The following is a 20,248-nucleotide window of genomic DNA, read 5'->3' as shown; positions in this document are numbered from 1 at the left end:
GGGGCTTGGTAACCAGCTACAATGGGGCGGCCGGGATGATTGGGTTTATGAATTTTAGGAAGAAGGTAGAAGGTAGGGGTGCGTGGTGTCGGTGGGGTCAGGAGGTTGATGGAGTCAGGTGAAAGGTTTTGTAAGGGGCCTAAGGTTCTGAGGATTCCTTGAAGCTCCGCCTGGACATCAGGAAAGGGGTTACCTTGGCAAACTTTGTATGTGGTGTTGTCTGAAAGCTGACGCAGTCCCTCAGCCACATACTCCCGATGATCAAGTACCACGGTCGTGGAACCCTTGTCCTTTGGAAGAATGACGATGGATCGGTCAGCCTTCATATCACGGACAGCCTGGGCTTCAGCAGTGGTGATGTTGGGAGTAGGATTAAGGTTTTTTAAGAAGGATTGAGAGGCAAGGCTGGAAGTCAGAAATTCCTGGAAGGTTTGGAGAGGGTGATTTTGAGGAAGAGGAGGTGGGTCCCGCTGTGACGGAGGACGGAACTGTTCGAGGCAGGGTTCAATTTGGATAGTGCCTTGGGGAGTTGGATCATTAGGAGTCGGATTAGGATCATTTTTCTTCGTGGCAAAGTGATATTTCCAGCAGAGAGTACGAGTGTAGGACAGTAAATCTTTGACGAGGGCTGTTTGGTTGAATCTGGGAGTGGGGCTGAAGGTGAGGCCTTTGGATAGGACAGAGGTTTCGGATTGGGAGAGAGGTTTGGAGGAAATGTTAACTACTGTTGTGGTTCCAGATTGTGTTGATTGGAATTTTGAGGTTTTGGAGGGAGTTTAGCTGGAAGTGGAAGATTGAGTAGATGGGAGAGACTGGGTTTGTGTGCAATGAGAGTAGGTTGAGGTTTGCTGGAAAGGTTGTGAAGGGTGAGTGAGTTGCCTTTCCGGAGGTGGGAAACCAGGAGATTGGATAGTTTTTTTGAAGTGAAGGGTGGCATGCTGTTCTAATTTGCGGTTGGCCTGTAGCAGGATGCTCTGAACAGCCGGTGTGGATGTGGGAGAGGAAAGATTGAGGACTTTTATTAAGGATAGGAGTTGACAGGTGTGTTCATTGGCTGAGTTGATGTGTAGGAGAAGGATTAGGTGGGTGAGGGCAATGGATTGTTCAGTTTGGAACTGGTATAGGGACTGATGGAAAGAAGGGTTGCAGCCAGAGATGGGAACTTTAAGTGTGAGGCCTTTGGGGGTAATGCCAAATGTCAGACAAGCCTGAGAAAATAAAATATGCGAGCGTAATCTGGCTAGGGTGAAGGCATGTTTGCGAAGGGAATGTAAATAAAACTTAATGAGGTCGTTGTGGGGGTGTTGTGAGGGTGACATGGTATTAGAAGGTGGAAAGTGTACCCTGAGGCTAAAATGAAAATGAAAATAAAAATATATGGGGAGAGATAAAGGTGAAGTAGAAAGTAACAGGAGATCTGTTGTGAAAAAAGTCGAAAAAGTGTTGGTTAAAGCTGGGCTATGTTGATCCTGTGGTGAACTTGGGTTGGTAGACAACGATGAGCACAAAGGTTAGGTGGTTGTGTTGCCGCCAATACACGTTAAAGGATGGAGAAATTCGGGAAAATTTCGAAAAAACTGCGTGTAAATGTATTAAAAGGAGTGGTTTTGTGGTGGCAGATTATGAAAATGAGGCTAACAATTGTCTGGCGAAGAAATAATGACGTTAAAACCTGTGGGAAGCGGCTAAAAATTATCAGTGATGTGGGAAAAATGGAAATGGAAATAAAGCGAAAGTTATCAGAACTAGCCGAAACGGTTGTTTAATAGGTGAAGGAACTGTTTGTGAACCAGAAACGGTGGATTTTATAGCAGCGGTAGTGTTGAAAGCGGAAAAAAAATTTTTTGGTTGTGGTTTGGAAGTGGGTGACGTATTATTGAGTATATATAGGCGGGATAAAATTGTATTGTGTGTAAATTATCTGATGGATAGGGTGAGCAGCAATCTGTGATTGTTAGCTGATGCCACTATAATGTATGTGAAAGTGTCATTGTTGGGTGACTGTAGGAGAATACAGGATGATGTACACAGAATGTCTATTTGATATGACAAATGTTAGCATGTCTAACTGTTGAAAATGTAAGTTAAAGCAGATGAGTAGTAAAAACAGTACCATAATATTGACTTACAGATTTAGCAATGTGCTGCTTGACATAGATTGATTAAATATCTATGTGTAATGTTTCAAAATGATGTAAGAGCAAGTAAGTTCAGTAGTAGTAAATATGAATGGTTGACTTCGTTTATTGTGTGAGAATTCTAAGAATGTATAGCTCATCTGTAAGTGAGACACATGTAGAACACTAGTGCAACCCATAGTTGAGTACTGTTTGAGTGTTGTGGATCTTCATTAGGCCGGATTAAATAAAGACATCAAAGCAATCTTAGATGCGTGCTGCTACCAGTAGGTCTGATCAACACACAAGTATTATGGATATGCTTGAAGAACGAAAATAGGAAGCCCTGGAGGCAAGGCAACATTCTTTTCATGAAACACTATTGAGAAAATTTAGAATAACCAGTATTTATGGTCGACTGCAGAACAATTCTACTGTTGTCAACTCATATTTCACATAAGGACTGTGAACACAATACAAGACAGAGTTGTATAGATAGTCATTTTTCCCATGCTTCATTTGTGAGTGGAACAAAAAGGGGAATGGTTAGTGGTGGCACAAAGTACCCTCCACTATGCACCATGGATTGTGAAATATGTATGCAGATGATAAGTTGAAAATATGTATGAAGGAAATTTGTTTGGAGGTAGTGTTGTGAGAATGGAAGGGGAAGTGCATGATGTTCGTTATCTTTATGAAATGGGAGATATAATTTTGCGAGAAAAGTTTACCAGAGCACTATCGTAGAATATATTTCTGCAAAATTATTAAAATAATTAGAAGGACCAACCCTGGTAAATCCTCCTTTTTGTGTGATTAGTAACTAAAATTTAAAAGATGTTATTTTCATTGAAAATTATTGTTCAGTATTTGTTAATTAACATTTCCATTTGAAAATGACTATATTTCACATGTTGTTGTTGTTGTGGTCTTCAGTCCTGAGACTGGTTTGATGCAGCTCTCCATGCTACTCTATCCTGTGCAAGCTTGTTCATCTCCCAGTACATACTGCAACCTACATCCTTCTGAATCTGCTTAGTGTATTCATCTCTTGGTCTCCCTCTACGATTTTTACCCTCCACGCTGCCCTCCAATGCTAAATTTGTGATCCCTTGATGCCTCAAAACATGTCCTACCAACCGATCCCTTCTTCTAGTCAAGTTGTGCCACAAACTTCTCTTCTCCTCAATCCTATTCAATACCTCCTCATTAGTTACGTGATCTACCCACCTTATCTTCAGCATTATTCTGTAGCACCACATTTCGAAAGTTTCTATTCTCTTCTTGTCCAAACTAGTTATTGTCCATGTTTCACTTCCATACATGGCTACACTCCATACAAATACTTTCAGAAACGACTTCCTGACACTTAAATCTATACTCGATGTTAACAAATTTCTCTTCTTGAGAAACGCTTTCCTTGCCATTGCCAGTCTACATTTTATATCCTCTTTACTTCGACCATCATCGGTTATTTTACTCCCTAAATAGCAAAACTCCTTTACTACTTTAAGTGTCTCATTTCCTAATCTAATTCCCTCAGCATCACCCGATTTAATTTGACTACATTCCATTATCCTCGTTTTGCTTTTGTTGATGTTCATCTTATATCCTCCTTTCAAGACACTGTCCATTCCGTTCAACTGCTCTTCCAAGTCCTTTGCTGTCTCTGACAGAATTACAATGTCATCGGCGAACCTCAAAGTTTATACTTCTTCTCCATGAATTTTAATACCTACTCCGAATTTTTCTTTTGTTTCCTTTACTGCTTGCTCAATATACAGATTGAATAACATCGGGGAGAGGCTACAACCCTGTCTCACTCCTTTCCCAACTACTGCTTCCCTTTCATGCCCCTCGACTCTTATAACTGCCATCTGGTTTCTGTACAAATTGTAAATAGCCTTTCGCTCCCTGTATTTTACCCCTGCCACCTTCAGAATTTGAAAGAGAGTATTCCAGTTAACATTGTCAAAAGCTTTCTCTAAGTCTACAAATGCTAGAAACGTGGGTTTGCCTTTTCTTAATCTTTCTTCTAAGATAAGTCGTAAGGTTAGTATTGCCTCACATGTTATAACATTTCTACAGAATCCAAACTGATCTTCCCCGAGGTCCGCTTCTACCAGTTTTTCCGTTCGTCTGTAAAGAATTCGCGTTAGTATTTTGCAGCTGTGACTTATTAAACTGAAAGTTCGGTAATTTTCACATCTGTCAACACCTGCTTTCTTTGGGATTGGAATTATTATATTCTTCTTGAAGTCTGAGGGTATTTCGCCTGTCTCATACATCTTGCTCACCAGATGGTAGAGTTTTGTCATGACTGGCTCTCCCAAGGCCATCAGTAGTTCTAATGGAATGTTGTCTATTCCCGGGCCTTGTTTCGACTCAGGTCTTTCAGTGCTCTGTCAAACTCTTCACACAGTATCTTATCTCCCATTTCGTTTTCATCTACATCCTCTTCCATTTCCATAATATTGTCCTCGAGTACATCGCCCTTGTATAAACCCTCTATATACTCCTTCCACCTTTCTGCCTTCCCTTCTTTGCTTAGAACTGGGTTGCCATCTCAGCTCTTGATATTCATACAAGTGGTTCTCTTCTCTCCAAAGGTCTCTTTAATTTTCCTGTAGGCAGTATCTATCTTACCCCCAGTGAGACAAGCCTCTACATCATTACATTTGTCCTCTAGCCATCCCTGCTTAGCCATTTTGCACTTCGTGTCAATCTCATTTTTGAGACGTTTGTATTCCTTTTTGCCTGCTTCATTTACTGCATTTTTATATTTTCTCCTTACATCAATTAAATTGAATATTTCTTCTGTTACCCAAGGATTTCTATTAGCCCTCGTCTTTTTACCTACTTGATCGTCTGCTGCCTTCACTACTTCATCCCTCAGAGCTACCCATTCTTCTTCTACTGTATTTCTTTCCCCCATTCCTGTCAATTGTTCCCTTATGCTCTCCCTCAAACTCTCTATAACCTCTGGTTCTTTCAGTTTATCCAGGTCTCATCTCCTTAAGTTCTCACTTTTTTGCAGTTTCTTCAGTTTCAATCTGCAGTTCATAACCAATAGATTGTGGTCAGAATCCACATCTGCCCCTGGAAATGTCTTACAATTTAAAACCTGGTTCCTAAATCTCTGTCTTACCATTATATAATCTATCTGATACCTTTTAGTATCTCCAGGATTCTTCCAGGTATACAACCTTCTTTTATGATTCTTGAACCAAGTGTTAGCTATGATTAAGTTATGCTCTGTGCAAAATTCTACAAGGCGGCTTCCTCTTTCATTTCTTCCCCCCAATCCATATTCACCTACTATGTTTCCTCCTCTCCCTTTTCCTACTGACGAATTCCAGTCACCCATGACTATTAAATTTTCGTCTCCCTTCACTACCTGAATAATTTCTTTTATCACGTCATACATTTCATCAATTTCTTCATCATCTGCAGAGCTAGTTGGCATATAAACTTGTACTACTGTAGTAGGCATGGGCTTTGTGTCTATCTTGGCCACAATAATGCGTTCACTATGCTGTTTGTAGTAGCTTACCCGCACTCCTATTTTTTATTCATTATTAAACCTACTACTGCATTACCCCTATTTGATTTTGTATTTATAACCCTGTAATCACCTGACCAAAAGTCTTGTTCCTCCTGCCACCGAACTTCACTAATTCCCACTATATCTAACTTTAACCTATCCATTTCCCTTTTTAAATTTTCTAACCTACCTGCCCAATTAAGGGATCTGATATTCCACGCTCCGATCTGTAGAATGCCAGTTTTCTTTCTCCTGATAACGACGTCCTCCTGAGTAGTCCCCGCCCGGAGATCCGAATGGGGGACTATTTTACCTCCGGAATATTTTACCCAAGAGGACGCCATCATCATTTAATCATACAGTAAAGCTGCACATAAAGTAAAATAATTGTTTGTGCTATCATGAATCAAACCATCAGCTTCGTGATAATCAGACTTCTGCATTGCGTATTTGATTTGTGACAACTCTTCAAAATTGGTCAAAATGTTCACTACTTGACAGTTCTCCAAACTCTTCAAAGAAAAGTTTTTCAAGTTTTTTTAAGAATTACATTGTACTGCTTTATGGATTGGTGGCCAGGCACTGACCTTTCCTTTCTTTAGTGTTCAACATTTGTACTGCACAAGCCACCTTATGACGTGTGGTGGAAGTGTGTCTGATATCACTATCATTTCCCCCTTTCCCTGCTCTGTTTGTGAATTATGTGTTTAGAGAAATGACTATGGTAATCCTTAAAGCTAGCTTTTATTTCCTCTGATGTTCTCGTTGTCATTATGTGAGACATATGTGGGAGGAAGTAATACGTTATCCAACACTACTTGGAATGTATGCTCTCGTAGTTTTTAACAGTTATTATCTGTTTCAGGCATATTGAATCTCTTCTAGCATGAGCCTCTGAAGTTTTTGGAGCATCTCAATAACACTCTCACACTTACTAAGCAATGGGGATGTACATGTGTGGTAGCACAATGTTAAAAATGATTGTAATTTGTGGACATAAAATGTTGGTCTTTGACTCTTCCGTTCCTTTTGGTTCATTCAGACTTAGTGATAATGCACCATTTTGTTATGTTCTTTTAATGCTTGAAAATTATTTACAATTACAGCAATAAACTGAAATGAAATTTAGTAAATTAGCTTACATTCATAGTACTAGATCTAGACTGCAGCTGTTGATGACCAACACACAATTAACATTTGTATACATACATCAATAAATATAGTTTTTTCTGCTTTTTCTTTTCATCGCAATTTTTCCTTGTCTTTTTCGTTTCTTTCTTTTGGGCTTAAGGGGCCCCCTTCTCCTCGAGGGCTCTGGTGCATTGCCACTGCATAGCTACAACCCTGGGTTACAGCATGTATCCTCACTGGCCAGTAGTGAGAGCCAGATCCTATCTGAATTTGACTAAGTGAAACAAATCTTTTACATACACATAAATGGGCACCAGAACCTTACAGTTACTTACACTAGTAAATTTAAGTACATAGATATCTTTGTTCAGGTAGTCTGTAGACTGCTCAATAGCTTTCCGTAGTGTCTCTAGAATTTGGGTTCCACATAATTTTACCGTATTTGATGCAGAGGTACTGCAGCAGATGAAGTGCAATCCACAGATTAATTTGTTGATCTGCTCTGTTTTCTAAATGCCTTTCATATCAATTTAATAGTGTTCCAAGCATACAAAATGGAATGTGTTAGAGGGATTTTGATGTTGTACACTAATGGTAATAAAGTGTCCTTCTGCCGGGTGCTCGGTTGCACGTGAATGCAGAGAAACAAGAAAATTGAGACAGCAGGAACAGTGCATGCAATTACTGAAAATAGTGTATTACCTTGTTCTCTGCTCCCTGGCGTGTTAATCCCCTAATGGAGACAAAAAGTCAGCATGTAGATTGTTGAACAATTTGCTGAAGGTGCAAAATAACAAATTACATCAAACTTCTGCTTTGGCAGATGTCTCTTAAGCCACAGGAATGGAAATCACTCAATTTAACCCTGTTAAGAATAGGGAACTACCTCTAGACACATTGCAATCTCGTCTAGTGACAAGGAGACCATGACAGTCACATATTAGAAACAGTATAGATGTTAATGCCCCAAGGTTTTTATATTTTTTCTTCTTTTGATTATGAAAAACTAAGTGGCCCAAACATTGAACTCTTAATTCTGTTCATTAATTCTTGTACCAGTTGGTGACAATATTCTCCATGTCAACTGAATGTGTTATTACAGCATTCGGAAGCCAAAGTGACTAACTCCAATTTCCTTATTTGCATTTTCATAGCATTTGCTTCTTCGTATTTAATCAGGTATTACAGTCACCCTCCTTAATACAGATTTTACATAATTGTCCCATTTCATATTACTTCTTAGTATTATCACTAAATACTTACAGGTAAAAGTAACAACATCAATCTGGTTGTCATGATTTCAATAACAACAAAGGTTTTAGTATGCATGGCCAGAAACAGAAGGTTCTTGAGGGCCACAAGAGATAATTACATGCCTGAAACAGCACATAACAAACAATGCAAGAGACCACAAGCATAGACTTACTCAGATTCATGCCCTGATCAGAATCGAAACTTAAAAACTATGTTAATGACAACAAAGATTTTAAAAGCTCTGCAATCAAAGCGGATGCTGTTGATTAAAAATTTTTAATTCCTGGACACAGCTAACTACCAAATGATTTCACCTATGATGTAGTTGAATCTAGAGCAAGACTTTAAGTGGAATAACGACATCGGAAAAGCAGATGCCAGATTGAGATTCACAGGAAAAATCTTAAGTACATGTCACTCATCCAGAAAGGAAGTGGCCTACAAGGTGCTTGTTTGACCAATTCTTGAATATTGTTGATCAATCTGTGATCCTTTCCAGGTAGGACATACAGAAGAGAGAGAGAAGTTCCCAGGAAGTGTGGCATGTTTCATCACCGGATTATGTAGTTGGCGTGAGAGTGTGACAAAGATGCTCAACAAACTCCAGTGACAGACATTATAAGAGAGTTGTTTTGCATAACAGAGAGGTTTACTGTTCAAATTTTGAAAGAGTACTTTGTGGCAAGAGTCGGACAGCATATTGCTTCCTCACACATATATCTCACAAAATGAACACAGTGAGAAAATTCGAGAGATTATAGAGCTAGTATAGAGGCTTATCGACAATAAATATTCCTACATGCCATTCACGAGTGGAACATAGAAGGGGGAATCAGAAATCAATTCATGGTATCAGAAGTACCCCCCCTCCCTCCCCCCCTTGTGCCACACACCCTTAGGCAGCTTGCAAAGTTTGATGTAGATATAGAAAGATGCAAAACATTGTCTCACCAGTAGATTGGTACAATGTAATTTGTTACTGCAAAACAAAGAACCTGTTTTTAGTAGCTGAAGTGTATCATAATGATTTTTATCTGCAAAGACTCTTGAAGACCTTACAGCAAAACACAAAAAGACATTTGAAGGTTTACCAGTAAATTCGCTTGACATACAATTGATCCCCCCCATGAACCATGGACCTTGCCGTTGGTGGGGAGGCTTGCGTGCCTCAGCGATACAGATGGCCGTACCATAGGTGCAACCACAACGGAGGGGTATCTGTTGAGAGGCCAGACAAACATGTGGTTCCTGAAGAGGGGCAGCAGCCTTTTCAGTAGTTGCAGGGGCAACAGTCTCGATGATTGACTGATCTGGCCTTGTAACATTAACCAAAACGGCCTTGCTGTGCTGGTACTGCGAACGGCTGAAAGCAAGGGGAAACTACAGCCGTAATTTTTCCCGAGGACATGCAGCTCTACTGTATGATTAAATGATGATGGTGTCCTCTTGGGTAAAATATTCCGGAGGTAAAATAGTCCCCCATTCGGATCTCCGGGCGGGGACTACTCAGGAGGACGTCGTTATCAGGAGAAAGAAAACTGGCGTTCTACGGATCGGAGCGTGGAATGTCAGATCCCTTAATTGGGCAGGTAGGTTAGAAAATTTAAAAAGGGAAATGGATAGGTTAAAGTTAGATATAGTGGGAATTAGTGAAGTTCGGTGGCAGGAGGAACAAGACTTTTGGTCAGGTGATTACAGGGTTATAAATACAAAATCAAATAGGGGTAATGCATGAGTAGGTTTAATAATGAATAAAAAAAATAGGAGTGCGGGTTAGCTACTACAAACAGCATAGTGAACGCATTATTGTGGCCAAGATAGACACAAAGCCCATGCCTACTACAGTAGTACAAGTTTATATGCCAAGTAGCTCTGCAGATGATGAAGAAATAGATGAAATGTATGACGTGATAAAAGAAATTATTTAGGTAGTGAAGGGAGATGAAAATTTAATAGTCATGGGTGACTGGAATTCGTCAGTAGGAAAAGGGAGAGAAGGAAACATAGTAGGTGAATATGGATTGGGGGGAAGGAATGAAAGAGGAAGCTGTCTTGTAGAATTTTGCACAGAGCATAACTTAATCATAGCTAACACTTGGTTCAAGAATCATAAAAGAAGGTTGTATACCTGGAGGAATCCTGGAGATACTAAAAGGTATCAGATAGATTATATAATGGTAAGACAGAGATTTAGGAACCAGGTTTTAAATTGTAAGACATTTCCTGGGGCAGATGTGTATTCAGACCACAATCTATTGGTTATGAACTGCAGATTGAAACAGAAGAAGCTGCAAAAAGGTGGGAATTTAAGGAGATGGGACCTGGATAAACTGAAAGAACCAGAGGTTGTAGAGAGTTTCAGGGAGAGCATAAGGGAACAATTGACAGGAATGGGGGAAAGAAATACAGTAGAAGAAGAATGGGTAGCTCTGAGGGATGAAGTAGTGAAGGCAGCAGACGATCAAGTAGGTAAAAAGACGAGGGCTAATAGAAATCCTTGGGTAACAGAAGAAATATTCAATTTAATTGATGTAAGGAGAAAATATAAAAATGCAGTAAATGAAGCAGGCAAAAAGGAATACAAACGTCTCAAAAATGAGATTGACATGAAGTGCAAAATGGCTAAGCAGGGATGGCTAGAGGACAAATGTAATGATGTAGAGGCTTGTCTCACTAGGGGTAAGATAGATACTGCCTACAGGAAAATTAAAGAGACCTTTGGAGAGAAGAGAACCACTTGTATGAATATCAAGAGCTGAGATGGCAACCCAGTTCTAAGCAAAGAAGGGAAGGCAGAAAGGTGGAAGGAGTATATAGAGGGTTTATAGAAGGGCAATGTACTTGAGGACAATATTATGGAAATGGAAGAGGATGTAGATGAAGACGAAATGGGAGATAAGATACTGTGTGAAGAGTTTGACAGAGCACTGAAAGACCTGAGTCGAAACAAGGCCCCGGGAGTAGACAACATTCCATTAGAACTACTGATGGCCTCAGGAGAGCCAGTCCTGACAAAACTCTACCATCTGGTGAGCAAGATCTATGAGACAGGCGAAATACCCTCAGACTTCAAGAAGAATATAGTAATTCGAATCCCAAAGAAAGCAGGTGTTGACAGATGTGAAAATTACCGAACTATCAGTTTAATAAGTCACAGCTGCAAAATACTAACGCGAATTCTTTACAGACGAATGGAAAAACTGGTAGAAGCCGACCTCGGGGAAGATCAGTTTGGATTCCGTAGAAATGTTGGAATACGTGAGGCAATACTGACCTTACGACTTATCTGGGAACAAAGATTAAGAAAAGGCAAACCTACGTTTCTAGCATTTGTAGACTTAGAGAAATCTTTTGACAATGTTGATTGGAATACTCTCTTTCAAATTCTGAAGGTGTCAGGGGTAAAATACAGGGAGCGAAAGGCTATTTACAATTTGTACAGAAACCAGATGGCAGTTAGTCGAGGGGCATGAAAGGGAAGCAGTGGTTGGGAAAGGAGTGAGACAGGGTTGTAGCCTCTCCCCGATGTTATTTAATCTGTATATTGAGCAAGCAGTAAAGGAAACAAAAGAAAAATTCGGAGTAGGTATTAAAATTCATGGAGAAGAAGTAAAAACTTTGAGGTTCGCCGATGACATTGTAATTCTGTCAGAGACAGCAAAGGACTTGGAAGAGCAGTTGAACGGAATGGACAGTGTCTTGAAAGGAGGATATAAGATGAACATCAACAAAAGCAAAACGAGGACAATGGAATGTAGTCGAATTAAGACGGGTGATGCTGAGGGAATTAGATTAGGAAATGAGACACTTAAAGTAGTAAAGGAGTTTTGCTATTTAGGGAGTAAAATAACCGATGATGGTCGAAGTAAAGAGGATATAAAATGTAGACTGGCAATGGCAAGGAAAGCGTTTCTCAAGAAGAGAAATTTGTTAACATCGAGTATAGATTTAAGTGTCAGGAAGTCGTTTCTGAAAGTATTTGTATGGAGTGTAGCCATGTATAGAAGTGAAACATGGACAATAACTAGTTTGGACAAGAAGAGAATAGAAGCTTTCGAAATGTGGTGCTACAGAAGAATGCTGAAGATAAGGTGGGTAGATCACGTAACTAATGAGGAGGTATTGAATGGGATTGGGGAGAAGAGAAGTTTGTGGTACAACTTGACTAGAAGAAGGGATCGGTTAGTAGGACATGTTTTGAGGCATCAAGGGATGACAAATTTAGCATTGGAGGGCAGCGTGGAGGGTAAAAATCGTAGAGGGAGACCAAGAGATGAATACACTAAGCAGATTCAGAAGGATGTAGGTTGCAGTAGGTACTGGGAGATGAAGCAGATTGCACAGGATAGAGTAGCATGGAGAGCTGCAGCAAACCAGTCTCAGGACTGAAGACCACAACAACAACAATACAATTGATTCGATTGGAGAAGTTACTACCTTCTGTAAAATACAAGACCACTTTTTATGACAAATTTCCATTCCTTATGGTGACTTTGAAGAAACCTACAACAGTCGCCAATCTGAATTTGTGAATATAAACCAAAATGCGCTGTATTCAGGTATTCGTCCCATCAGCAAGGAAAAGAGAGAATGTCTCATGTCCTTCCAAAAGTATATTCCTTCTGTGACCCATGACTTCTACTAGAAGGCAGTGGTCACTCATGAGGAACACAATGACCAAGTGTTGGAGAACTGTAATAACTTTCATTGTGGTGATTGACAACATTGGAAGTGAAATAAATAGTGAATTTGTTCAGTTGTCAATATGACCAACTCCTTAAAAATACATATGTTCCATCATTCTATGTTTCCGTGATCATCTGTATCATGTCTTCATCATATTTGTAAATCACACAACATTATGATCACCATAGTAATATTATGATGAATAGAAATTTGAGTTATAATTAAAGCTTAATTTTCAATAGGCATTTAATTTCACCCTCAGTTTTCTCAGTTTCTGTTGCACTGGAGTTATGTTGGACTCCGAATGGCATGTATGATAAACCCATCTCATATGCTGTCAGATGCTTCACTTTTCTCTCTTTATCCAAATTCAAGTGACCATTATTTATTACTTGTTGTTCTCCTGTATATAAATTATTTTCAAGTAATAGGGCAATCTTAAACTTAAACTTAATCTTGAATAGCTACCTGTTTCGATATAGAAATTGGCGCTGCCAGTAGTTCATGATTCATATTTAAACTTCAACTTAGCATTTTTTTATGTTAAATCTATGAGGGAAATATCCTATATATAGCTCTTTCTCAAGTAACACTTTAATCATAAATTGTATGCTACTGAAGGTCATGGAATATGCTGTGGTTGAAACATAATATTTTCTCATAATCTATGTGGTAAAACAACTTTCTTTGTACTTGCAGATGTAATATGGATTGTTCAAAAATTTGTCCCCCTTGTAACCAGGAGTGTGACTACCAGTGCGGGCATTCACACTGGTCTGTGAGATGTGGTGATCCTTATATACGATGCAAAGTGAGTATTGCTACTGACATTGCTATTATTTTACAAATAATACACTTTCAGTTTTGATTAGAGCCATTTTTATCCTTGAGTACTAACAGCAAATAATAATTTAATCTGCAAGTGATTCTCTTAAGGTGCTGAGAATTGGTTTCATAGAATGACAACTGCATTGTCTTAACTGAATAAGTATGTTTGTGTTTTTAAAAACTGCTGTAAGACAGAAGGTATCATTACTGTTCTGACATGCTTTTCTCACACACACTCAAATAATAACGTATGTATTTACTGCTTAATCAAGTAATGCAGATAGTAATCATTTTAAATATTACGAAATGATTTGCTCCAGTCCATTGGCTGCTTTATGTAAATAGCAGATGTAGATCTACATCTGTACTCCACAAACTTTTATGACCATGGATTACTGCAGTAATTACACGTAAAAAATATGGTTACAAGTACTGATTCGTACTCCAAGGAAAGAATTTCAGGTTCAGCTTAGTACATAAACTGTATTTAGACAAGACAATGTGATATAGCATTCAGTCACCCTGCACTCAAATGATGAGTGCACTTTTCTGATACTTATTCCTCTGAAACATATAGAAGCTGACATATAGATTAATGTGACCAGCTGAAGGATTCTACAAATGATTTGCAGTCATGTTTTTACCAAAATATGAATTATTATTAGTTAAAGATTACAAAACACACAGAGCTGCTGAACATATACTATGTGATCAAAAAGTATCTTGACACCCCCAAAAACATATGTTTTTCATATTAGGTGCATTGTGCTGCCACCTACTTTCAGGTACTCCATATCAGCAACCTCAGTAGTCATTAGACATCCTGAGAGAGCAGAATGGGGTGCTCCGTGGAACTCATTGGACTTCGATTGTGGTCATGTGATTGGGTGCCACTTGTGTCATATGTCTGTACACGAGATTTCCACATTCCTAAACATCTCTGGGTTCACTGTTTTCGATGTGTTAATGAAGTGGAAACTTAAAGGGACACAGACAGCACAAAAGCATACAGGCCAACCTCATCTGTTGACTGATAGAGGCCGCTGACAGTTGAAGAGGGTCATAATGTGTAATAGGCAGATGTCTATCCAGGCTATCGCATAGGAATTCCAAACTGGATTAGGATCCACTGCAAGTACTTTGACAGTTATGCGGGAGGTGACAAAACTTGGATTTCATGGTCGAGCGGCTGCTTGTAAGCACCCATCACGCCGGTAAATGCCAAACAACGCCTCACTTGGTGTAAGGAGCATAAACATTGTATGATTGAACAGTGGAAAAACGTTGTGTGGAGTGACGAATCACGGTACAGAATGTGGTGATACGATGGCAGTGTGTGGGTGTGGCGAATGCCCGGTGTACGTCATCTGCCAGTGTGTGTAGTGCCCACTGTAAAATTCGAAGGTGTTGTAGTGTGGTGATGTTTTTCATGGAGAGGGCTTACACCCCTTATTGTTTTGCATGGTACTACCACAGCACATGCCTACTTGATGTTTTAAGCTCCTCCTTGCTTTCCACTGCTGAAGAGCAATTCTGGGATGGTGATTGCATCTTTCAACACGATCAAGCACCTGTTCATAATGCACAGCCTGTGGTGGAGTAGTTACATGACAGTACCATCCCTGTAATGGACTGGCCTGCACAGAGTCTTGACCTGAATCCTATAGAACACCTTTGGGATGTTTTGGAACGCCTACTTCGTGCCTGGCCTCACTGACTGACATCAATACCTCTCCTGTAATCCGTGAAGAATGGGCTGCCATTCACCAAGAAACCTCCCAGCACCTGACTGAACGTACGAGGTGTGGCTATAAAAAAACCGGACTAGTACTGGTGAAACAATAAAACGAATGCAATAAGGCTGAAAGTCGCGTGGCCTGTCACGTGACTCTCGCTCCGCCTGCTGCTCGAGTTTCATCTGCCTCCTGCACTCAGTCTGCCCGTGGCGTCTGTTTTAAGTAGTTGACGTTTGTCTGTGCGTCGGAAAATGTTGAGTGTACAGAAAGAACAGCGTGTTAACATCAAATTTTGTTTCAAACTAGGAAAATCTGCAAGTGAAACGTTTGTAATATTACAACAAGTGTACGGCGATGATTGTTTATCGCGAACACAAGTGTTTGAGTGGTTTAAACGATTTAAAGATGGCCGCGAAGACACCAGTGATGACACTCGCACTGGCAAACCATTGTCAGCAAAAACTGATGCAAACATTGAAAAAATCGGTAAACTTGTTCACCGTTTAGCAATCAGAGCAGTGTCTGAGTTAACAGGAGTTGGCGATCTTGTCGAACAAGTTTAGCAAAGTTCGCCGTTTAGCAATCAGAGCAGTGTCTGAGTTAACAGGAGTTGGCGATCTTGTCGAACAAGCTAAAAGTACCCGACTATTTATACTGCTTTTCCCCTCACTCCTGACATAGTGTCAAGAGAGAGACAGAAACTATGGCAGTGGTAAATTCCCTTACATCAGCCACTTATCCATTACCACTCCTGGCTCTGGCCTACTGCCTCACCACATACATGACAATAACTTAAAGCAACGCTGCAGTTCCCTGCCTTGCTGTTGCTCCACTCCAAACAAATCGTACATGCAATACGGCGCTTCAGCTCCACTCCATGTTTACCTTGCCTGGCCTACTGGCTGCCGACTATTACCACACACTGCCAACAGCCCAGACTTCATTACCCAATGCGCCTTTACTGAATTTTTAACAAAATTCCCCTTTCCTATTACCAAGACTAATACTAGCACAGCAATGTCAATGTCTGAAGGTGCACTTATATAACTAAGAAATTGATAACATACTGTATATACACTAATAAACCGAAACATTATGATAACTGCCCCCTGCTAGGTTGGATGCCTCCTGGTGGTGTTCTGGGCATGAGACGCAGTAAGGAAAGTATGTACGTTGAGCAGAGACAGATAGGGTATTACCCTAGCAAAGATACGCACTGCAAATGGAAAAATCCACTGAGATAAGCGATTTTGCCAAAGGGCAGATTTTATTATGCAGGGCTTGTGAACGAGTATATCAGAAACACCGAAACTGGTCAAATGTTTATGTGCTACTGCCATGAGCAACTATGGAAAGTGGTAGGAGACAGGAAACTGCCAATAGGTGCTGAGTGGTTGGACGTCCACAACTCTTCACAGAATGTGGTGTTTGGAGGCTTGTTTCCTCTGTAACATAGGATACCTCTGGTGAAAGAACAAAATGCCGGTGGATGCACGTGTTTCGGAGCACACCAATCAACGCACATTGTCGAACAAGGAGTTCTGCAGCAAGTGACCCCTGCTTGTTCACATCTTGGCCCCAATGACATCATCAATTATGATTGTAGTGGTCTCAGGATCATCGAGCTAGAATTACATATCACTGGAAATGTGTCATCTCGTTGGATGGATCATGTTTTTTCTACACCAGGTCAGTGGTCGTCTCCACAAATGTCGTCATCCAGGCGAACAGCTGCTTGAAATGTGCATCGCCCCAAGGCCATAGCCTAGTAGGAGCAGTATTATGCTGTAATAAATATTCTCCTGCACTTGTGTGGGACCTGTTGTAGTAATCAAAGATATCAGGTTGCCTGCAGACCATCTGTAGCCATTCATGCTTGATGTCTTCCCCGACAATTATGTCTTCTTTTGGCAGCGTGATTGTGTACGTCTCAAAGCCAGAATCGTGCTACAGTGGTTCTAGGAGCATGACTGTGGAATCATGGTAATGTGATGGCCACCAAATTCGCCTGATGTGAATCCGATGGTTCCCATTTGGGCTGCTATCGAGCACCATCGCCGTGTACACAGATCAGTGGCTAGTTACTTACGGGAATTACATAACTTGTGCATAAACACCTGGTGCCACATAGCTCCACAAATCTACTAATGAACTGTAAAAGTTTTTCCCCTAATATAGTCTCCGTGTACACTAGTCCACTTGGTCAAGCAATGTTCCAATACCTTGATACCACTTCAAAAACTATCCAGGCCTGCAAAAGACCCATCAACTTCAGCTGTCTGCTCTCTGTTTCAAGAGAATCTCCATCCACTGAGGAAAATTTTGAGTTTGAGCAAGAGATGGAAGTGTTATGAAGCAAATCAGGTGAATAAGGCAGTTATGGCAACTATTTATATCTTAGTTCCTGTATTTTTGCCTTGGCAAGGACACATGCATGTGGGTGCATGTTGTCTTGGTTGATGATGACTTTCTTCCTTGCCAGACCTGGCCTTTTTTCATATATCTTTTGCTGTAGTTGGTCCAGGTGTTCAGCATAGTACTGTACCATAATTGTTTCATGAGCAGAAGATAATCTTGCCAGCAGAATCCCTTTGACATCCCAGAAATCCGACGCCACGACCTTTCTGGCCAACTGTATTGCCTTTGCTGACTTTGGTGGTGATGAATCAGCATGTTTCCATTGCTTTGACAGTTGTTTTGTCTCTTGTCTCTGGGATATAGTAGTGGACCCAAGATTCATCTGTGGTCACATACAGGTGCAAAAAGTCTTTGATTGCTCTGAAAATGAAATGTTTGGCCATTTCCATTCTGATACCTTTCTGACCCTGTCGTGGTACCTATCTAGCAGATAGTTTTGTCATACGCAGTTCCACTGTTCCACTTTGATGTGCTCTTGGTACCTATCTAGCAGATAATTTTGTCGTACCCCGTTCCACTGTGATGTGCTCTTTCAGATGATGTCCCTATAGCTTCAGCAATTTCTCTCACTTTCAACCGGTGAACCCCTATGATCACTTTATCCACTTCTTCAATAGTGTCTGGATAAGTGCACATCTTGGTGTTCCACTACATGGATCATTATACAAGCTGTCCCGAGCAAATTAAAGCTCATCTGGTCACTTGGCAACAGTTGAATATGAAGGAGCAGGGTCCCCCTGCATGTTCTGATAATCACCATGAATTTCCTTTGTTTCTGTACTTTTCATTATGAAGTACTTAATCACTTCTGAAATATCAGGTGTTTTTTTCCCATCTTCACAAATCACTACATGGGAATAACAACAGAGGAACATCTGCACCGCAGATCTTTCCCCAGAACACTGACACATTACGTGTTTACTCATAAAGAATGACCTATTGCTATGCTGGAACCTTGTCGTGCTAGCACTGACATTGGGGGCGATTTTACGAACTCCTCAAACTGCCCTCGTAATAATTGTAATTAGAAATTACGTCTTAGATATCGCCATAAACACTTAGTCCTATAAATTTATCAGTTCACGTGGCTGCAGATGAATGACAGTGAAAATGTCTGTTGGTAGGAGAAACATTGTCTGCGACTGTGTGTGTGTGTGTGTGTGTGTGTGTGTGTGTGTGTGTTCGCATTCTATTTCAGTGACTGTTCAATATTCCAAAGGGGAATTCATTTGTGTTGAGCGAGAATGATGCTGAGAACTAAACAGTGATATTTCCCAAAGATTCAATTGCTGTGGCTGGATTATTGTTATTATTATTATTATTATTCCCCCACAGAGTTTTTACCACTGCTCCCTATTACCAATGAGAATGAAGTCAATAAATTGATGATTAAATAAAATTATGTTTCATGAATAAATGACTAGAATTATGAACATTGTTATTGTTTATCTCTGTTTTTGCTTGTTCTGCAATTTTTACCACACTATTGATAATCATGTTTTAAAGAACACAACAAAATTAGACCAAATGTTACGTTTATTAGCAATAAGATATGTATGGGTATCCTTGTTTCCATAACTTTGTTATGTAAAGAGAATAACCAAATAATCAATTAATACTCCAAACTAAAATGAATCAACTAATCTACAAAGAGACATAACATATTTTTTCCATTATAAATCTGCTGCATTATTTTTTTGGAACCCCTATACACCCCTCAGTGATACAGATGGCAGTACCGTAGATGCAACCACAACGGAGGGGTATCTGTTGAGAGGCCAGACAAACGTGTGGTTCCTGAAGAGGGGCAGCAGCCTTTTCAGTAGTTGCAGGGGCAACAGTCTGGATGATTGACTGATCTGGCCTTGTAACGCTAACCAAAACAGCCTTGCTGTGCTGGTACTGCGAACGGCTGAAAACAAGGGGAAACTACAGCCGTAACTTTTCCCGAGGGCATGCAGCTTTACTGTATGGTTAAATGATGATGGCATCCTCTTGGGTAAAATAGTCCCCCATTCGGATCTCCGGGCGGGGACTACTCGAGAGGACGTCGTTATCAGGAGAAAGAAAACTGGCGTTCTACGGATCGGAGCGTGGAATGTCAGATCCCTTAATTGGGCAGGTAGGTTAGAAAATTTAAAAAGGGAAATGGATAGGTTAAAGTTAGATATAGCGGGAATTAGTGAAGTTCGGTGGCAGGAGGAACAAGACTTGTCAGGTGAATACAGGGTTATAAATACAAAATCAAATAGGGTTAATGCAGGAGTAGGTTTAATAATGAATAAAAAAATAGGAGTGCGGGTAAGCTACTACAAACAGCATAGTGAACGCATTATTGTGGCCAAGATAGACATGAAGCCCATGCCTACTACAGTAGTAGTACAAGTTTATATGCCAACTAGCTCTGCAGATGATGAAGAAATTGATGAAATGTATGCTGAGATAAAAGAAATTATTCAGGTAGCGAAGGGAGACGAAAATTTAATAGACATGGGTGACTGGAATTCGAGAGTAGGGAAAGGGAGAGAAGGAAA

The 20,248-nt window shown here is 40.2% G+C and overlaps 1 protein-coding gene across 1 annotated transcript in view; it reads left to right on the top strand.

The window, feature by feature from the left end:
- LOC126237202 (NFX1-type zinc finger-containing protein 1-like) overlaps window positions 1-20,248 on the top strand; it is a 399,723-nt gene that overhangs the window by 318,902 nt on the left and 60,573 nt on the right. Inside the window, exon 11 of the mRNA XM_049947082.1 lies at window positions 13,432-13,543. Coding sequence (XP_049803039.1) covers window positions 13,432-13,543 — 112 coding nt within the window. The remainder of the gene's footprint in view (window positions 1-13,431; window positions 13,544-20,248) is intronic.

This window comes from Schistocerca nitens, chromosome 2 (genome assembly GCF_023898315.1).
Source record: "Schistocerca nitens isolate TAMUIC-IGC-003100 chromosome 2, iqSchNite1.1, whole genome shotgun sequence".
In the NCBI taxonomy this organism is placed as follows: domain Eukaryota; kingdom Metazoa; phylum Arthropoda; class Insecta; order Orthoptera; family Acrididae; genus Schistocerca; species Schistocerca nitens.
Note: the sequence above shows the minus strand (reverse complement) of the source record. Positions and strands in the feature narration are given on the sequence as shown.